Source organism: Monopterus albus, unplaced genomic scaffold (genome assembly GCF_001952655.1).
Source record: "Monopterus albus unplaced genomic scaffold, M_albus_1.0 scaffold340.1, whole genome shotgun sequence".
Classification (NCBI taxonomy): Eukaryota; Metazoa; Chordata; class Actinopteri; order Synbranchiformes; family Synbranchidae; genus Monopterus; species Monopterus albus.
The window spans coordinates 300,967-320,370 of NW_018128220.1; the positions used below are offsets into that span (position 1 = coordinate 300,967).

The window sequence follows — 19,404 nt, forward strand, 5'->3', positions numbered from 1 at the left end:
CCCCACAAGTTCTCGATTGGATTAAGGTCCGGGGATTGGGCTGGCCACTCCATAACATTAATTTTGTTGGTTTGGAACCAAGACTTTGCTCGTTTACTAGTGTGTTTGGGGTCATTGTCTTGTTGAAACAACCATTTCAAGGGCATGTCCTCTTCAGCATAAGGCAACATGACCTCTTCAAGTATTTTGACATATGCAAACTGATCCATGATCCCTGGTATGCGATAAATAGGCCCAACACCATAGTAGGAGAAACATGCCCATATCATGATGCTTGCACCACCATGCTTCACTGTCTTCACTGTGTACTGTGGCTTGAATTCAGAGTTTGGGGGTCGTCTCACAAACTGTCTGTGGCCCTTGGACCCAAAAAGAACAATTTTACTCTCATCAGTCCACAAAATGTTCCTCCATTTCTCTTTAGGCCAGTTGATGTGTTCTTTGGCAAATTGTAACCTCTTCTGCACGTGCCTTTTTTTTAACAGAGGGTTAATCAACACCAATACAATGTACAAGTTATGTTAAATTGTTCTATCTAAATCAGGGGTGTCAAACTCAATCTCACAGGGGGCCAAAACTCAAAGTACACTTTAGGTCGTGGTCCGAACAGGGTAAAAATTTATTGAACAGACTAAAACTAAATGTTTTTTTTAACAAATATGAATCGAAACAGACAGGATACAATATTATTCCAAAATAAATAAACCTGAACTTAAAATCACCAACCGTATTTCTGGTAAGGCTTACCTTTGCAAAAACCTGCTTTTTGTCTGGACACAAGACCAGGCCCGGCCCTAACCAATTTGGCGCCCTAGGCAAGATTTCAGGTGGCGCCCCGTTGCATCGCAGTAAATTCCACTGCTAGTGTATATACTCATAAGAAACGTAATAGCTTTGTCTTGGACATTCTTTTATTTAAATAAAGCAATTGCACATTCAAAATACTTAGAAAGAATTAAAGAAACAAATACAAAAAAATGAACTGAACATGTGAAATACAATATAAATAGCTTACATAAAGTACCTATTAATACTCCCCTGATGATAATGCAGTGTGCCTTTAATGCCACCAGGTGGAGAAACAGCGCCATTACAGCCGGAGAAAAAGATAGTCGATGGAGAAAACATGGACGAATTCATCTTAATTTATTGTTTAGGTTTTATCCAAGTTGAAAAAAAAGAAGAAAAACTTTATTTTCAGTGCTTTGACAATATTTGACATTTTTCAGGGGATACAAAAAACTGATGATTGATATGCTGACAATGCTAAAAAACATACGCTTTAATGATTTTATGAATTAATAGATGATCTATCATTTAACTCTTATTCTACAGAAATATTTAGCTCTTCTGAAAAATAACATGGAGCATATCATTGTTTGTGACAAACCTGAAGAATATGTTAAATTGCTTTGTAAATTAAAATAACCTCAAAGATAATAGATTAACCTTTTTTTACAAGTCTTAAATGCTCATAAAAATCAAGTGTGTGTCCACCATGTCTTACAATTGATGTTTTTTAAATTACAGTGATATAACTATCTCAGTGTACATAAAGGCATGTGAGCATTGTATTAAATCATTTGGAAAAACGTTTAGCCTATCCTTTAATAGAGAAAAAGATCGCCCACTAGTTAATCAATCAGTGGCATAGGAAATCTTCATGATTCATCTTCTATGATGGAACAGAGGACTGGTAGCCATCACAGTTCATGTCAGAGTAGGTCTTTCTAGATGAAGTGTGCATGCTGCCTCTGTGTTTAAGAGTCACCATCCGGGATGCAATCAGATAGAAAATTTCACAGATGTTGAGCAGCACACACAAGACAGATGCCCCCACCATGAAGTAGCTGAAAACGGTCTTCTCAGTGGGCCGTGATACGTAGCAGTCCACCACATTTGGACAGGGTGAGATATTTTTACACTGGACCTTCCTGGGTAGCCTGAAGCTATCATAGATGTAGTGCAGCAAGTAGAGAAATGTGATCTCAAAGGTGGTTTTGATGAATAGGCTCATCAGGTAAGTCCACCACAGACCACCATGCTTTTGGCCTGGGTTGTCATACAATCGAGTGTCTTCTCCATTCTTGGCTTGGTATTTGCGTTCCCGCTCTTGCCGGTAAGCCACATGTAGCACCACCATGAAGGATGGGCAAGTAACGAAGATGAGCTGGAGAGCCCATAGACGAATATGGGAGATGGGGAAGAAGTAATCATAGCAGATGTTGGTGCAACCCGGTTGGCGAGTGTTGCAGTCAAAGTGTCCCTGTTCGTCACTCCAGACTCGCTCGGCGGCCACCACAAAGACCAGGACTCGGAAGACAAAGATCACTGATAGCCAGACGCGTCCAAAGGCAGTGGAGTATTTGTTGACTCCACTAAGAAGACCCTGGAGAAATTTCCAATCCATGGGTTACCTCGTTTCTTTTACAAGTCTTTAGAAGCCTGTCTTTAAATTATGCAAAACGTAAACTTCATGAACTGTAGAGCTAGAACACAATAAAAACACAAAGTTATATGATTATCCAGAGAAATACAATTTAAAGGGGCAAAAATTACAAAAATTATATAAAATCATTATTGATTTTACAAAATACTCTGCTCTCTGTTCCAAATACTTCACTACATATCTTTATTCTGAGCAAACCATTTCTTTGACAGCTAAAACCTCAGTCCTCTGTCCCAAATTTCACAGTTTAAAGTGTTTTCACTTACAAATTTTTGACACTTTAAAGGTGTCATTAATAATTGATGAAATACTGTGTTCAATGCATACCACCTCCAACAATGCCAAGGAGTGATTGTACACCTTTAGGGAAGTTTAGGCTGAAGCTCAATTTTAAATTGCTTCTTACAGTGCCTCTGAATACAGTAGTGCTCACTCAGGTCTGCCCTTAAATTTCATGAGCTTTGCTTTGCAGAAAGTCTTAAAATGAAATATGACTGATACAAATTATTTTATTACAAAACAATGACTAAAATAACATCTTACCTTAAATACAGGTGTTTCACTCAGTCCATCATGTTCCTTGTCAGGGGAAACAGAATTACCATGGGTAGCTTTGGGCAACCTATTTCACAGTGGACCCCCTGAAATTGACTCAGTGAATGAATCAACTCTTGGTCATAGTTTGGAGGTGTGGCCACTAATGGCATCCACCCTCTCTCCAGGTACTCCAGCTTCCTCCCACAGTCCAAAGACATGCAGCTTGGGTTAAATGACGACTCTAAATTGCCCGTAGGAGTGCACACTCACATCGTGGGGACTCGGCCATCCTGAATTTTTGGGTGGCAACATAGTTTAAGGTTAGGTGTTAGGATTAGGTTAAGTATAAGATCAGGGTTAGGTATTAGGGAAGTAGTGGTTACAGTTAAGGTAGGATAAGTCTACAGAGGATGAATGTAAGTCAATGTAAAGTGCCCACAAGGAATAAAAACACAGTGAATGTGTGTGTGTCTACCTGTCTTTATGTGTCAGCCCTGTGATAGACTGGCGACCTGTCCAGGGTGTACCCTGCCTCTCACTCAGTGTCAGCTGGGCTTAGCTCCATAACAGCCCCACTCCGGCGAGCGGTGTCGATAATGGATGGATTGAGTTGTACTGTAATGGGACATCCTTAATGAAAAACTGGATGCAGCAAAAACAAACTCCACGAAAGCAACAAAGTACACACTAGTTTCTGATGATGGTTGGGTTTGGGTTGGTAGCTGGGTGTAACTCTGTGCAAATTAAAAGGTGATACCATGTAACAAACAGACCTTGTTGATTATCCTTATTGTTCCACCCCAAATGGTGTGTTTGTCTACTCTGATCATCATATAGCTTAACAAGTGACTTGGTATCAGTCCATTGCGCACTTGGAATTTGGAGATAATGCTCTTTATAGCTTTTGATTAATCAGTATCAAACAAGGCCACCACCTAATTTCTGTTTGAGCAGGCACTCTGGAAGTAAAATACACCTGAGATATGGTGAGCTATTATCACATAATCAGATATACATTGGAGTGTTTGTTTTCTCAGATAGGAATGTTCAGCAGTCACTACCTTATTAGTACATGGTTTTCAGACTGTCCTTTGTAAGTTTACTCTCACTCTGTTGTTCTGCTTTGCAGGGAATGTCAGATATGGTTAATTCTCATAGGAGTGGTCTGAAACATTATGTAGGAGTGGTGATTTTATCAGCTTTTGTCAATAATACGCCCATCACTAACCACATGTAGGTCATTGTGGTACAGCACATTATGCTTTTGCTGATTACTTTTGGGCATTTTACTCCACAATCTGGATCCCTATTGGTTTAATTTGCTCTATACTTTTCAATCAGTTTTCAGCTGTTCCTGCATACTGTAGAAAAATTACAGATGATTTTCCTGGAAGCATATGACGCATGACCACCAACATTTCATAGAGGGATTTTAAAAGAGAACATGTGGCAATGTGAATTTCAAAAGATTTTTTTATTTTATTTTAGTAAACATAATTGCAATCTTTCTCTATTTTTTGGCTAAGTTTATCACAATGTATCTGCTCTTACACGGCTTTTTTCCTCACTTCCCGTTTTTGTGGCCATAATATTCTAGAAACAGATAACAAATAATAACATATAATTACATAAATAGACAAAATAAATCACCTCTACTATGTATCAGATGTTATGGATAACAAAAAGGTATTACATATATCTTCAGCTTTACAGCATCAAGGGACAGAAACATTACAGTTTGATGTGAAATAGTTTCAAAATTGATATCACCTTTGTAGACAACATGCCATTAATGCTGCTAAGCTTTGCAGATAATTCTGGCCAACACTAAAAAAACTACCAAATATTTTTATTTTTATTTCAATTCAAACTCATGTCTCTCAGGAGACTGCTATGCTGTATGCTGGAGCTGAACTCGCTATGCCAGCTTCTCCGCTGCTCTTATTGACCATCTTCTCCAGGACCGGCTTTTTGTACGCAGAGTTTTCCTTTCCACTCAGTGGAGCTCTGGTCATCGTGAAGGAGTTTTCTCTCATGGAGTGAGGTCCTCCTCTGCAAACCTCCAAGAGCCTCTTCCCGCACAGGTAGAAGACCTCACAAAGAGTGAGAAAGATGCACACGAAGCTGGTCACCACCATGAAGATGGTGAATAATTTCTTCTCTGTGGGTCTGCTCAAAGAAGAAAGATGGTATAGCATTGAGATTTTTGACATAAAAGAAATTATGTTTTCATGTGGAGCTCAGAGGCAAAGTTGGGACTTCAAGCTATTTAGCATTTTTAGAAATTTGAAGGTTCCCTTACCTGGCAATGTAGCAGTCTACCACATTTGGACATGGTTCTTCGTTGCATTTGACCACTGGAGGGAAGAAGGTGGCCTCGTAGATGTAAAACAGCAGGAAAACAAACACTGCATCCACTGTTATCTTGAACATCAGGCTGAGGAAATAGGTCCACCAGAGACCCCCCCGTTTCTTTCCTGTGTTATCATACAGAGGGGTGCATTCCTCTCCATGCTTCAGCCGGTTTTTGCGCTCTCTGTCTTTTCTGTAGGACACATGGAGTGTCACAAGAAGTGATGGGCAGGTGACAAAGATCAGCTGGAGAGCCCATAGTCGGGTGTAGGAGATGGGGAAGTAGTGATCGTAGCAGACGTTGTGACAACCAGGCTGGCGGGTGTTGCAGTCAAAATCCTTCTGCTCATCACCCCACACCTTCTCGCAGGCCACCAGGAAAACCAGAAGCCTAAAGATGAAAACAATTGCGAGCCAGACGCGACCAAATGCCGTGGAGTATTTGTTCACCCCACTGAGGAGGCCCTCGAGGAAGGCCCAGTTCATGTTGCTGTTTCAGGTTGGACCTCCTCAAAGAAAAATAAGCCCCAAAGACCCCACAGTGTTGTACACACTCAGTTGAGTGTCCAAACACTGAAAGCTTGGACACAAACTGAACTGAGCATGTCAGGGACAAAGGCTCTTTAATGTAGTACTCATTACTGCTGCCGTCTTGGCACAGGCTGAAGGATAGGCAGGAATATTAAACAAAGCAAAGCAAACATAGACTCATTCTTCAGCTACAGTCACTAGTGCAACTAGCAAATGCCTTGAGTACCAGGTAAGAGAGAAACAGAGAGAAGCAGAGAGATTGCCAGACAGTATATGGTAGCATTATTCAGGGTATTCCAAATACATTTTAAGATATTTAAAGAAAATGTTCAACATTTTGGGAAATACCATTATTTACTTTCTTATCAAACATTTGATGGGACCGATATTCATTGAATGATAAAGTAGAATAATATTATTTTCATTATGTTGTTTTTGCTTTAGCTTTCAAGGCTTCCACAGCTGCAGCACAGCCAATGAGTGAGGAGCAAATAGCACAACAGAAAATGAGTTAGGACATCTTTAATCAGTGTGAAAGACCAGTGATCAAATCTGTGGTGAAAGGCCTACACCCCTTCAGCATAGCATAAAGCCCATGATTTAGGTTGGATAGTTCATTACAGTAGTTTCTGTCTGTATCAGTGTCATGCTTGTGTGGTAACAGTTAAAATAACCAGTTTTTTTATTTACATGATTAGAAGAAGCTAGATTCTTAAATATGTTATACATTTTGTTACATAAAACAACTGACTTACTTTTGTTACTGTACTGAATGAAATAAAAACAGTAAAACATGTTTTAAACTGATTTCTTAATTCTCTACAAGACAAACTCCTTAAAGCAGCTGTTTAAGAGATGAGAAAAGATTCAGTAAGCTGTAAGCAGTCTGTAACTGGATTCAGACTTGATAAAATTCTACTCAACCCATGCCTACAGCTTGGGTCTATGTATTTTCCAGTGAGGCAAAGAGGATTAGCATTACCCTCAAGCTTCATGTTGCACCCTCAAAGTTATGAGTTTTCATGACAAAATTCTTTGTGCTGTCCGGCACTGAGGAAGGGGCCCATCATCTTGATAACAGGCGATTTCTGGTAAAAGAATATACAGTATACAATCCCTCTCAGGCAGTGCAGTATTCCTTTGGGTTTGAACCACAGACTGTATAATATGGTTAGACATTGTCTGTAGCTGTCTGCATGAAGATGGACAATCAGATATAGACATATTACTTAGAAATGGATATTCACACTATTCAGCAAACATGCTGAGGTGCCCTGTCTAGTCTCAGAGAGATAACCAAGGTAACCGAAATCAATTAGTTTTACTTTTAAGGGCTGGCCAACTTGGTTCTGGACTATGATAATATCCAACTTCATGTCAGTTCCCTTCAGAGCCCCCACAGCATAATAATAATAATAATAATAATGATAAGAAGAAGCTTTTCAATAAATGTTTGCAAAAGGGAAAGGAAGCTTACAACTGCACACTCGTGATAATGGGTGGTACAGCGTTAAAACCAACAGATTTACAGGCATATTTTCCTTTAGTGGGTCAAAGTAAAAGGATAAACCACTGTTAAAGCTGGGTAAATTATACATATGTAAGAGCATTGTTGGTTATCTTAGCCAATTTCCAAATAATTTCTCTAAAATAAAACCTTTTATTTCAATTGGGTAAATTTTGGTGGTGTATTTTATAGCGGGTAGAGTATAACCGGAAATTATAATCATCTTTCTCGCTGGCTTGACAATAGTGTTGGGTGAGGGTCATAAATTCAGACAGACTCTCCACATTTGCATACACTATTTCCCCACTGCATAGCTGAAAGACAATATGCCTGTGCACCGTTCACCCCCTGCTCGTTAGTTAACCATCAGCTTCGGACCGAAGAGTTACTTTCTTCACTGGGGTTGGGCGGCACCTACACTTTCTCTACAGTTTTCACTGTCTTCCCTCTCGGTCCAGCCGGCTGCAGTTATCTCTCCGGAGCAACGGGAGGTAAGAGTGATGCTCCGCGATGGGACATTCCGGTGTTAGCTATCAGCTAAATTTGCATGCTAGTGAGCTAACTCGTTAGCTTTAGCAACTGGCTGTGTCCCAGACCCTCAACCTAATATGTATGATGTTGGCTTCCATCCGCGTATAACCGTAAAGGTTTTGTGCATAGTAGGCCACCTGAAATACTGTTCATATAACCTCCAAGGTACAAGTTTTAGGTAAGTTGATAAGCGAGACTAGACAGATTGTAAGGTGAAGTTGTTCAGGCTCAATAACTGTTTCCCGTGTTCATAAAAATAAAAGCTTAATTTGTCCTAATTTTTGTCAGGTTATTGTAATCAGCAGGTCCTTTGCCCTCATTTTTCTAGGATTAATGTAATCAGCAGAGCTGTTTCTCTGAATGATTTATATAGTTTTACTAACTATGCTAAAAGTTTGAATTACCGCTGATACAATGAGTTGATAAACTAAGCAAATATGCCAGATGCTCTCTGGTTGGAAATTTTAAGACATTTACTGCCTTTCTTTGTTCGTCATCATTATAAATTGACTATCTTTGATTTCGGGGTATTGGCTATATCAGGCAATTTGAGGACAGCTTGAGCTTTTTGCAATTGTACGGCATGGTGAATTTATAACAATGCCAAAGCAGTTATAAGAATCGTTCTCTCCAATCGCCTGGTAATATAGGCTGATCTGATGCAAACAGTGGTTACCTGGTGTTGGTCTTTGGTTCTTCTTACCACGTTAACTCTGAGAGACGAGACAGTCCAAGTAACTTCAAAACAGTGCTGATTTATTCAATGATCACAGGTAAAATTAACATTACACGCTCAGGTATCTTGCACCTCCAAACTGCTCCCAGGCAGATGTAAGATGAAAGACCCTGACCCCACCAGGCCTATACATTATATCCCCTCGGTTGGGCTAGCCCCATACTACACAGAAACGTCAACCGAGACGTCTCTGTTACCAGCTCTGCAGCTGGCCATAGCAGTAGTCCAAACATGAAGCAAATCAATGTGTGTGTCTGTTGATTAAGTGGTGTGTAACTAAAAACATTCTCACGACCTCTAGTAACATGTCATGATATTAAACATAAGAACATATTATGGCTAAGGCTACAGTTATACACGTCATAATAATAATATTAAACACCCTGTCTGCTGACAGTCATCAACTCTTCTCTCTAGTTATCCTTGACCAGATGTACCCTGTAGAAACTCATAAGCATGACTAAGCATTTAACAGTCTGACTAGACATCCTATCTCCACTAAACATTTCTAATACATAAAGTATCTATCCAATTTCTATCTGAATAAAAATACCTAACACTGGCCAAGGTAGCAGCCATGCAAATGTACAGCGTATTAAAATTCAACACAAAGGATATACAAAAATAATAAAATAAAAATCAATGTACAAGATAAAACAATGGGCTTTCAAGAAAAACGGTTCCATGTCTCGTACAGATTTCTGGAGACCTCGGAACAAGTCAGGGTTTATTTTGTATGCTATATTAAGGTACTTCCGGTTTCTATTTAACTCATATTGGCTAACTTAACAAAACAAAATAGCAAGCAGTTCTCCAGGCTGGTGCTCGAGGTAACCAAACGGAGTTAACGGTGTTAGCTTAGCCACCACAGCCCGAGTCATCTGCTGCTTTAGGCTTGTCAACATGATAATAGAAGCAGCTTAACCGCAACACACTGTAGCAAGTGTCCCGTGTGACTGTGTATAGGTCCAGCCGAGCTGAACTCCGCTGAGCCATGCGACAGTGGTGTGTCCCCGCTGCGACCCCACGCACTGAACCACTCCCGGGGCGCCTGTCTGTGTCACCCCCTTCATTAGGTAAGATTCCCTTGGTGACGGGACACTGCTGTAACATTATTTACCTTTCAAAGTAAAGCCAACTCGCTTCTTTGGTCTCGCTCTAAATGCTTTACTTTTAACCCAGAATAACACTAGGTGATTTGTATTATTTTACCTCTGATAAACAGAATTCTGTGCAAAACATTTGGCAACTTAAATTTCTTGTGCTTATCAACAAAGGTACATTACATCACATATACTATGACTGTACATGGCTACTTTTACAGGTATTGGACTTGAACCATCTTAGAAATTGGTGTGTCTTTCTGGTAAATTTAGTGTACATGTCATTTAAAAAGATCAGCTTTTTAAAGGTAGTTTATTTGTGGAGTGTACCATAATTTATTTTGGTGAAAGTATGGATGTGAAAAATAATGAAAATATACCTATGCCAAAGTGTCCTATAGGTTTAATAGATTTTTTAAATATATTAAGTTATGTTGTCCCGGGGATCTCAGTTTTCAGTTAAACAAAGTCGTGTCAAATTGTTAGATTTTCTCAAACGAGTTTAATGCGGTATTCACTACATAGTTTATACAATTAAGAGAGAATGTTAAGGTTGTGCTGTGTGCAACCCTGCACAGGACAGCCAGGTAAAAGCATTGATGAATGAACATATGACTAGGCACAGGGATTTGATGTTAGGTTTGCATGCCAGAAGTCATCTTACTTTAATTCCACCTTAGACAGATGAAGCAAGGTTAGCCCCAAGTGCCCATGCCAAGTGTTTGATAGGGTGCCAAAAGTTGACCCAAGGGTTCTTCAGAGGAGAATGCAGTCTGTTCTTAAAAAAAAACAGTTTGGTGTTTACTGAAGTCATGTATTTGGTGAGAAGTCAACCCAGCCATGTTTAGTGCATTAACAGGCTATAGTCAGTTCATATTCACTAATGAATTTGGTCTTGGATTTCATTCAAAAAGTCTTAAATTGACTTTGATGAAATTTATACTCCTCCATTATGTATGCAGATGCCAGAATGGAGTGTTGTGAAGTGGAGCCACGCTACACAATTGAACAGATCGACCTCTTGCAGCGTCTGCGTCTATCCGGCATGACCAAACCTCAGATCATCCATGCGTTGGAGTCCCTGGAGAGGCTCAACCCAGACCACCGCCCGTCGCACTGTGACTCTCACCCAGCCCCATCCAACAACACGCCTACCACAGTTGCTCCAGCCCCATCCTCATCTTCGTCTTCCTCCTCCTCGCTCTCCCTGGCTTCTGCTACCACGCAGACCTCTGGCCTGGATGGTGCTGCACTGTCCCCCAGCAATAGCTATGAGGCCTCGCCTCCACCCCTCTACCCTTCTAGTGTGGCAGTTCAACGGGCATTCAGCTACGACATGATGGGAGAGGAGGAGTGGGACCTGGAGGAGAAGGTGGAGGAGTACATGAGGTGAGAATGGAAAGGGGAGGAAGGTGGTGCTTAGTTTTAACAGAGACATGGAGGAGAATTAGTGCTGGGTGAGAATGAGCTGAAAAGCAAGACTAAAAGAACAGGAGAGATAAAGATGGGCTGTGCAGGCTTGTACTCCAGATTTGTAGTGGAGTTAATTCAGGTCAGGTGCATAGGGATGTGCTCAAAAAGGAGAAGCATCAGTGAATGTGGGTAGTCAGAGCAAAGGCTGGTATTTTAACCAAAGTGCAATGGTTCTGATGTGTGTTGCTTTTACAGGAGAGACAGCAACCTGGTGAAAGAAGAGATCAAAACCTTCCTCAACAATCGCAGGATTTCTCAGGCAATCGTTGGCCAAGTTACAGGTTCTGTGCTATTTTTACAAGCTGTTTTGTTGCAACTTATTAAAAAGCCATAATATAATAATAATAATAGTAATTGGACTGAGGAACAGATTAAAACTTGTCTTTAAGATGAAATGCCTTGCCAGCTAAACATGCGATGATTCCAGTTTCTCAACTGTGAGAGTTTCCTGTTTTTCTCAGTTCTTCTATAATTTCAAATAGAATATCTCTGCCAGTAGACAAAACAAGCAACAGTAGGGGCAGAGACACACCAAGCCAACAGTCAGCCGTCGGCCGCCTTGTGGCCATCAGTGAGCATCTGTTGGGGGCTCGTCTTCCCAGTGTGTCCCGCACCGTTGACACTAGTTGGACCCTGTCGGCAGCTTTTCGGCCAATTCAGCATGTTGAATTGGCATCAGCCCATTGAGCCTCATTGGTGAGAGAGACCACTCTGGTTGGCTGTTTAGCTTAGTTAATCAATGCACGAGAAGAGAACGGGTCAGGAAAGCCCCTTCAGCCTGTTGCTGTAGTATCCTTGATTTCACCCTTGTTGTGTCGTTTGTCCTTATTTTTGCCTCCACAACCGCCTTTCTTCCTCCACAACCAAAGGACCAAGGGCAGAGAACGGCAGTGTCACTTGCAACTTCTTATCAGGCAATTCTCATTGCCTGATATAAACAGCAGCTGTGTTGAATGAGAGGTGCTTTGTTTATAGTTTATACTTCCACGTTCTAGCTGTTCTTCTTTCCCTTTCTAAATGGCAAGTACAGATACTGCCACCTGCTGGTAGGGGCAGTTATTTCTGTCACGCAGGCACAGAAAGACAAGCTGGTTGGCTGTTGGCTGTAGTCTGTGTGGTGTGTTCAGGTGTCACTCTTTCAACCTGACTGGCCCAGACAAAGGCGACATGAGGCGACACAGCAGTCGGCTTTTGTCGCTGCTAGTTCTTTCACATCAGCTTGGTATGTCTCTGTCCTAAGATGTTTCATATTGTTTTCCAGACATTTCTAAATTAAAAGGTTATTCAACCAAAAAAAAAAAGACAGAAAAAATTACAGTGATATAATAATAGTTACAGCCTGAGATTTAACACAAAATGCTAATATTGTATTATGTTGCATTTCAACATAATAAAGTTCACATGTTCACATCAGTAAGCTTTTTCTCATCTTCCCTGGTATTGCACCAAATCACATGTCTTTAATGAAAATACTGATAATGAGAGTGCTCCATTAGCTTAACAGGAGTATTTCAGGGCTGGCTCATAGCCAGTGCATCATGAACTAAATTATTGTCTTTGTGTTACAATAACACATCTTGCCTCGTGCATACAGGTATCAGCCAGAGCTACATCTCCCAGTGGTTGCTGCAGCAAGGCCTGGAGATGAGTGACTCCAAACGCAGAGCTTTTTACCGTTGGTACCTGCTGGAGAAGAATAACCCAGGTGAGACACAGGGTGAGGCTTGTAGACTTAGACTGAGTATAGGGGAGCTTCTCATAGAGTACAAGATTTGACTTTTAAAGACCAGAGGACATAAGGTACAGGAAGACTGATCATGAACCACTGTAGATCAGAGCCTGAAGGTTGAATGACAGGTTCATAATAAGAGATTAGAGATAAGATCATGGAGGAAGGCAGGCTTGTGTTATTAAAAAGGGAATGTTTATGTTTCGTGAATGTGATGTGCTGCCTGCTGACCTTCCCCTTCCATCTGTCTTCCGCTTTACGACCACCCTCTTGCATGGTAAACCCTTTAAATCCTCACAGTAACTCCATTCTGGTCCTTGAGGGCTATGAGGTCAGGAAAGGACAGGAGACAAATCTATAATTTCTCAAGATAGACAAATGATAAAGGTATAGCTGTCACAGGAGATGCTAATCAATAATGTTAAGGCTTCTGGCTTGGAAATGAAATTTTAGTGGGTGAATGCAGTTTGTCTGTCCAGGGTAGTGTAACACCTTCCCTTGCTGTTGACTTCTCCATGTCCTAGAATACAGGGAAACGGTGACGTAAAAATGTGATCTGGGTTTAATCAGCTGTAGCATACCAAGTGAAGAGCCACTAAAGATGCTGGCAGCTTTTACTGGTTTGTTTTCAGACAGCATGCATTCACAGTAAATGATGAGGAAAAGTAACTTTTTTACATTATCAGGTCCACAAAACAAACAAAACTGCTGATGGACCATCTGCTGTCCCTGCTGTCTCCCTTTATATTATACCTTTATGTTTTTGTCCACCCACCCAAGCTTTACCTTAGCTCCTTTGTAGTTCTCAGCCCTGATGCTGGAGGTACTCTGGTGCTGGTTTTCATTCCTACATGGCTAACAAACAGGCTATTAACAGTGGTACTAACAACTATTTTTCTCAGTGGCCAAAGTGCTTTGCTTCTGATATAGGCTCCTATTGACCTGCCCATTATGAATCTCGACAGAATCAGTCAATCTGACTTCAAATTGGCAGGCACACTGGAATACATGATAAAACAAAGGTTTCTTTGAATTCATGACTGAAAATGACCAGGCAGGTCTACAGGAGTATATCAGTTAACCCCGTTAACTCTCAATCTCTAATGACATTAGCCAAACCTGGTATCTATAACTAATCCGTGGCTGTGGCCTGACCATTGGTTTTGTCCCGACTGAAGGGCTGAGGTGGAGTGAAAGCCAGCACAGCGTGAGTCCCATGCCCAGGGCCAGGGGAGGGGAGAGAGACGGGACGGTAGCAGGGGCAAGTGGCAGCCTCCCCAACATCCTCCCCAACCCCAACACCAACCTCAACCCCAACCCAGTGTGGAGCAGGCAGAGAGAGCTGCTGATGCACTTGCTGCCATGGTACACTGCTGCCGCTGCAGCCACCCAGGCCCAGCCAGGTAACCACGCCTCCCTGTGCTGGCCTCAGCAGCTCGCCACAGGAGGCGCTCGCCACAGGAGGTGCTCGCCACACGAGGCGGCCTTCATGGCATTAAACCCATAGCCAGCCTGTCAACTTGGGATACATGTCAACAGTCTCACATGGCAGACAAAAACTAGAGGATTGCACATGTAAAACTAAAAATGAAGCGCCTCAATGCTCTTGACTTTGCTGTAGTATCAACAGCCTGTTGCACCGGTTGTGTGGAAGTTTACATGGAGATTGTCTGAAAGGTGCCCTATAGCTTAGTGAAAACAGCTTGCATCAATTTCAAATTGGGATGTAAGAAACGGCTTATTCTGGGCAGGTGTAAGCCATTTCTTATTAACTGTTTCCATGGCGATACTAGAAGAGCCAGAGGAAATGTATATTTGCTTACACAAGGAGCGCAAGCCCTGTGACTGACTACAACCGTTAACACACCTGATGAAGCAGACATCGGCACTTGTGTTGTACAGTTACAGTTGTGGAACCGATGGCAGTACACAAGGCAAGAAGTAAGAGGTTTTGCTGCATTCGCTTGAGATGCCGCTGGCACCACTTGGTTGCTTTGTTTTAGCAGAACTTTACACACTTATTACTGTGGTAACAGACACCCTCTGCCAGATGTCAGCTAGTTGACACGTGACAGCATAAACATTCTATTTTAGGTCAGTGTCTTCTCTTTCATATTACCTGGTTAATGCTTAAAAACTGATAATGTAATCAGAAATTGTGAATTAGAAGGAAGCGTGAAACTGGTAACAGTGTAGCAGTTATTGTTGACTTGACATAACATTAAATGTCTGTTCAGCCGGTGCAACAGTCAGCTGGAGTCTAAACACTTTCACTGTCATCTTAGTTTACAGAAGCTTACAGTACTTACATTTTTAAATGTGCTTTCTTCTTCAGGTGCTACTTTATCGATGCGGTCACTGGTGAAGGAGGAACCCGACTGGAGGACGGGGATCATGGCAGGCGACAGAGCAGGGATAATGGGTGGGCCTCTGAGGCTGCGCAGAGGAAGCAGGTTCACTTGGAGGAAGGAGTGTCAGTCGATCATGGAGAGGTGTGTGAGTCTGATCAGATGTATTTTACAAAAGGAGACAAGTGCTGTGTTCATGTCATGGGACAATGGTAGGAAATGGAAATTCTACTTGGGGACTCCAGTTGTCATTTATTATTCGATTCGTTTTTGTCTGGTTTTCATTGCAGTGTGCTTGTGATCAAATTTACCAGGGCAAGACAGGATCTTTAGTTTACAGTTCAATGTTTGGTTTGCTGTGAAAGGCAGCCTTGAATGTGCTTGAAAGTTCAAGTGTCAACTCCTCAGGATTGTTAGTCCCATATGCTAGAAATGCAGCATTGCTTGAGGTAAGAGTGAATATTAAAGCCTTGCTGTTGTGAGTTCTTCCTTTCAGTGCAGAGCAGAGCCATTCGGTTTATTGTGCCGTTTTTTAGATGCATTATGTCCCTGCTTTTTGTAGCCTATTTGTCTGAGACATTCACTCAGAAGGATACTGAGAAAGAGCAGTAGACATTCCTCTACAGTCCTACCCGCTGTGTGCAATTGATTTCTCAATTACATCGTTGCTGTAAGTATAGGGTGCAGTCTGGCCACTAATGGTAATAAGACCACACAGGCACTCAGACAACACTCACCAGCACTGCCCCCAGGATTACGCAATTCTACTGCAGTGCTGATCCTTCTGAGCTAGTTAAGACCCAAGGACAATATAATAGAGGTGAAGATGGTGTATGTGTGTGTGTGTGTGTGTGAGAGAGAGTGAGAGGGAGAGAGAGCGAGAGACAGAGTGGACAGGATAGGGCAACTCCAAGGGTGAGAGGATGAGAGGGCTAGAATTGATCCCTGTGTGTTTTGTAATGTGAGCTAATGATCCTTTTTCAGCTTTGGAAGAATATAAAAAAGTAAGACATGAGTAAGGAAAATTTATAGAGGAAAAAGAAAAACATCTTTACATGGACACTGCACATTACATTTCTGATTTTACCAGAGCTTGTACAAATATTGTCCTTTGTCTCCTCCAGTGCAATAGAAAGACTAAAAGTTGATGAGGTGAATATTAGGGTGTAACTACTGGTGCTGTCTTCTAATAAATGTGGAGCCTAGGATGCAGTTTGATTTACAGTGGCTGTCTCCAATACTGTGGATGTTTATCTCTTACAGTTACTTCATGGAGAACCAGTATCCAGATGAAGCAAAACGAGAGGAGATTGCCAACGCCTGCAACTCCGTCATTCAGAAACCAGGTACTAATGGTGGTTTTAACTGTATTAAAGTCTGACAAGACAGTTTAAGCTGGAAAAATGGTGTTTTACCTGTAGTAACTCATTTCCCAACTCATTATTTGTGCCTTTTCTTTTGAAAGTTGGTGTCTGCAAATCACTGAAAATAGTAATAATACATTCTTTATTATTAGAAAATATGTTGAAAATGTTTTTATCAACTTGATGACATATGATTTCTGTTGCGTTGCTGACGTATTTTTTTGTATGTTCCCCAGGGTGTAAACTGTCGGAGTTTGAGCGTGTGACTGCGCTGAAGGTTTATAACTGGTTTGCCAACCGTCGTAAGGAGATGAAGAGGAGAGCCAATATTGGTGAGGGCCTGGTAATTTACCTGATATAACATGGATGTCTAGGAAGAAGCTTATCTGCGGACACATGACAATGTATTTTCAAAAGTATTCTGTGTGGCCACATTATTAGGTACATTCACTACAACAGATGCACCTTAAATTCTACTTTTAAAAAGTTTATCCATTTTTGTTGATGTCAGAAATGTCTACATTCAAATATATGTTTATTACTGGATCCATGATTAAAAGGTGGTTTTCTGCACTACATTATATTGAGAGTCGCTACTGATATTTTTTGTTCTCCCTGTTGGACACTAGGGGTGCAGAGTTTAAGAAACGCCTCCCAGTAGAGTATCGTAGCAGTGAGTCCTAAAACCCAGTCAGCATTTTTGCACTTCTCCCTTAAGTCAGTGGGTTTTTTTGAATGGATTTTTGCTTAGATGCTTGAAATATGTTCTGTGGTTAACACAAGGTCAATAAATGTTCATGTTTTGTGCTACAATATAAAATGCACCAGTAAATACCCCCCTCTTGATTTTTAATGCCTTTAAATGTCTTTAAAAAGGTGGTCATTAGCAAGTGGTCAAATGAGACTACAGAGGTTGTCTGGGGTATTACACATCATCACAGAGACTCATCTACTCTAGTCTGCCTTTACAGCCTTGTTATTGTTAAACTCGTGCACTTGCAAACTCCTCTGAGAGCCGTGATCACTAGCTAGAGCTGGCCACGCTAAGAGGAAAGGGTTTTGTAGAAGTAGTTTGTGGGGTGACAGTGGTGCGGTGAGTAGAGCACTCGTCTCCCAGCCGGAAGTTGAAGGTTTGAATCTTGGTGCCTGCACTACACATGTCGAAGTGTCCTTGGGCTGAACCCCCAAGTTGTCCATGATGGTGGCGTGTAAACACGCAGTGGCCCGGGGCCCTCAGCTCCAAACAAAATTTTGTTGTACGTGTTACAGTGACAATAAAATAAAGCTTCTTCTTTGTCACAGAGCTTATTTTTCACAAGAATCCAAAAGCCTATGGAAAAATCCCATTGGCTTTTTGTCTAGGGAACCAGGGTGATGCTAACTTCCGGGTCGGCCTACAAAAAACCCGTGATCCCCGCAGTACTCTATGTAATGCACCTTGAGCACAGCACGATCACTAACTGTGACTTCAGTGCTAAAGCAAATAACTGAATTAACTCCTCTGTGACAGTGGCAACAAAACTTAATAGGCTTTATAAAAGCAGACTTTGTGGTAGAACAGCTGCATTGGAAAGCATTTGATTGTACAGGTGTACCCAATAAAGTGACCACAGAGTGTGTGTGCTTCTGTGTTTTCAATCTCTACTTTTCTGTGTAACACAACTAGAAGCTGCCATTTTGGAAAGCCATGGAATTGAGGTGCCAAGCCCAAACTGCCACTCAAACGGTGAGGAGGGAGAGATGCAGGAGTTTGCCAATCAGATGAACCACCGATTCTCAGAACAAGTAAGTCAATGTAGAGCCGCTTAACCCACTACTGAGGAAGAAACACAAACAGCTAGTAGTAAGAGCTGAAGGCCTTGATTGTAAGAGTCACCGTCAAGCACTGATCACCTGATGCTGATTCTGCTGAATAAAAGAAAGAAAACTTTGATGTAATTTTTGTCGTACAATATGCCATTGTGTGAAACAAAAACAATCAGATGATCTGCCATGTCAACATTTTCGGTGACATTCCAACAAACTGCGTTGTCAGATGTGATTGCTGGCAAAACATGACAAAAATGGCCTTGAAATGGTTCGTTGACAGGATTTTTCTTTAAAACATATTACTTTTGTGAAAAAAAATTGCAGTGTATAACTGTGTTCCACTTCGGTATGTCATAAGCTCCGCTAGTGAGACTGCAGACACAAAAGTGACCCTGACAGTAGTGCACATAAACAGAAAGCGGCTATAATAAATGTTATGCATGTCTTTGATCATCTGTAAATTGGAATGTGTGCCATGAGAAAGGTCAGTCAGTAGTCATAACACAAAGAATTGCATTTCTGTTGGAAGCCTCTTGAGAGTATGCTTAAAAGTGTCTGCCCAGTGTGTAACTGGCAACTCCACACAATGTGTTTTAGCCAAGTCAGATGTTGGTGGTCATAAGAGCCAGAGTTTCTGCATTGAGAACACATTGAGAAATTGCCAAAATTCAGACGGGCAGCAGTAGAAACCTGGGCCAGCTGTTAACTGGTCACAGCAGGCAGAGACATACAGTAACGATGTAAAGCTTCAGTAGCCGCTTCACTAACAAGCTGATGAAACTGAAAGTTATGGTCAGGACCTTAAGACCCTCTGAGACCTTTAAACATTCTAAGCTGCTGTCTTGGCATGAAACAGCCCACTTAATACCAGCGGGACATACATAAAGGATAATAAAATCTATATATCAAATCAAATCAAATTTTATTTGTATAGC

General features: G+C 41.4%; 3 protein-coding genes across 10 annotated transcripts in view; 1 reads left to right on the forward strand and 2 right to left on the reverse strand.

The window, feature by feature from the left end:
• Positions 1-1,675: 1,675 nt before the first annotated feature.
• Positions 1,676-2,410, reverse strand: LOC109974591 (gap junction beta-3 protein-like). The gene has a single exon (XM_020624852.1). It carries the CDS (start codon positions 2,408-2,410, stop codon positions 1,676-1,678), a length of 735 nt encoding a protein of 244 aa, XP_020480508.1.
• A 2,349-nt stretch (positions 2,411-4,759) lies between these two features.
• Positions 4,760-6,153, reverse strand: LOC109974595 (gap junction beta-4 protein-like). The gene is made up of 2 exons (XM_020624860.1): positions 5,289-6,153; positions 4,760-5,155 (listed from the first exon to the last, which is right to left on the reverse strand). The coding sequence occupies exons 1-2, from the start codon at positions 5,822-5,824 to the stop codon at positions 4,867-4,869; spliced, it is 825 nt and encodes a 274-aa protein (XP_020480516.1). The 5' UTR covers positions 5,825-6,153; the 3' UTR covers positions 4,760-4,866.
• A 1,379-nt stretch (positions 6,154-7,532) lies between these two features.
• LOC109974598 (homeobox-containing protein 1) overlaps positions 7,533-19,404 on the forward strand; it is a 17,026-nt gene continuing 5,154 nt past the window's right edge. For 2 of the 8 annotated variants that reach the window (XM_020624864.1, XM_020624865.1), the window contains exons 1-10: positions 7,535-7,867; positions 9,610-9,719; positions 10,709-11,135; positions 11,415-11,500; positions 12,814-12,924; positions 14,127-14,351; positions 15,284-15,440; positions 16,560-16,642; positions 16,897-16,992; positions 18,327-18,445. In XM_020624864.1, the coding sequence (XP_020480520.1) occupies positions 9,638-9,719; positions 10,709-11,135; positions 11,415-11,500; positions 12,814-12,924; positions 14,127-14,351; positions 15,284-15,440; positions 16,560-16,642; positions 16,897-16,992; positions 18,327-18,445 (1,386 nt within the window). In that variant the 5' untranslated portion in view covers positions 7,535-7,867; positions 9,610-9,637. Of the gene's footprint in view, positions 7,868-7,911; positions 8,086-9,609; positions 9,720-10,708; positions 11,136-11,414; positions 11,501-12,813; positions 12,925-14,126; positions 14,352-15,283; positions 15,441-16,559; positions 16,643-16,896; positions 16,993-18,326; positions 18,446-19,404 lie in introns of those variants that run through there. The other 6 variants (XM_020624867.1, XM_020624868.1, XM_020624866.1 and 3 more) reach the window with 6 other exon arrangements.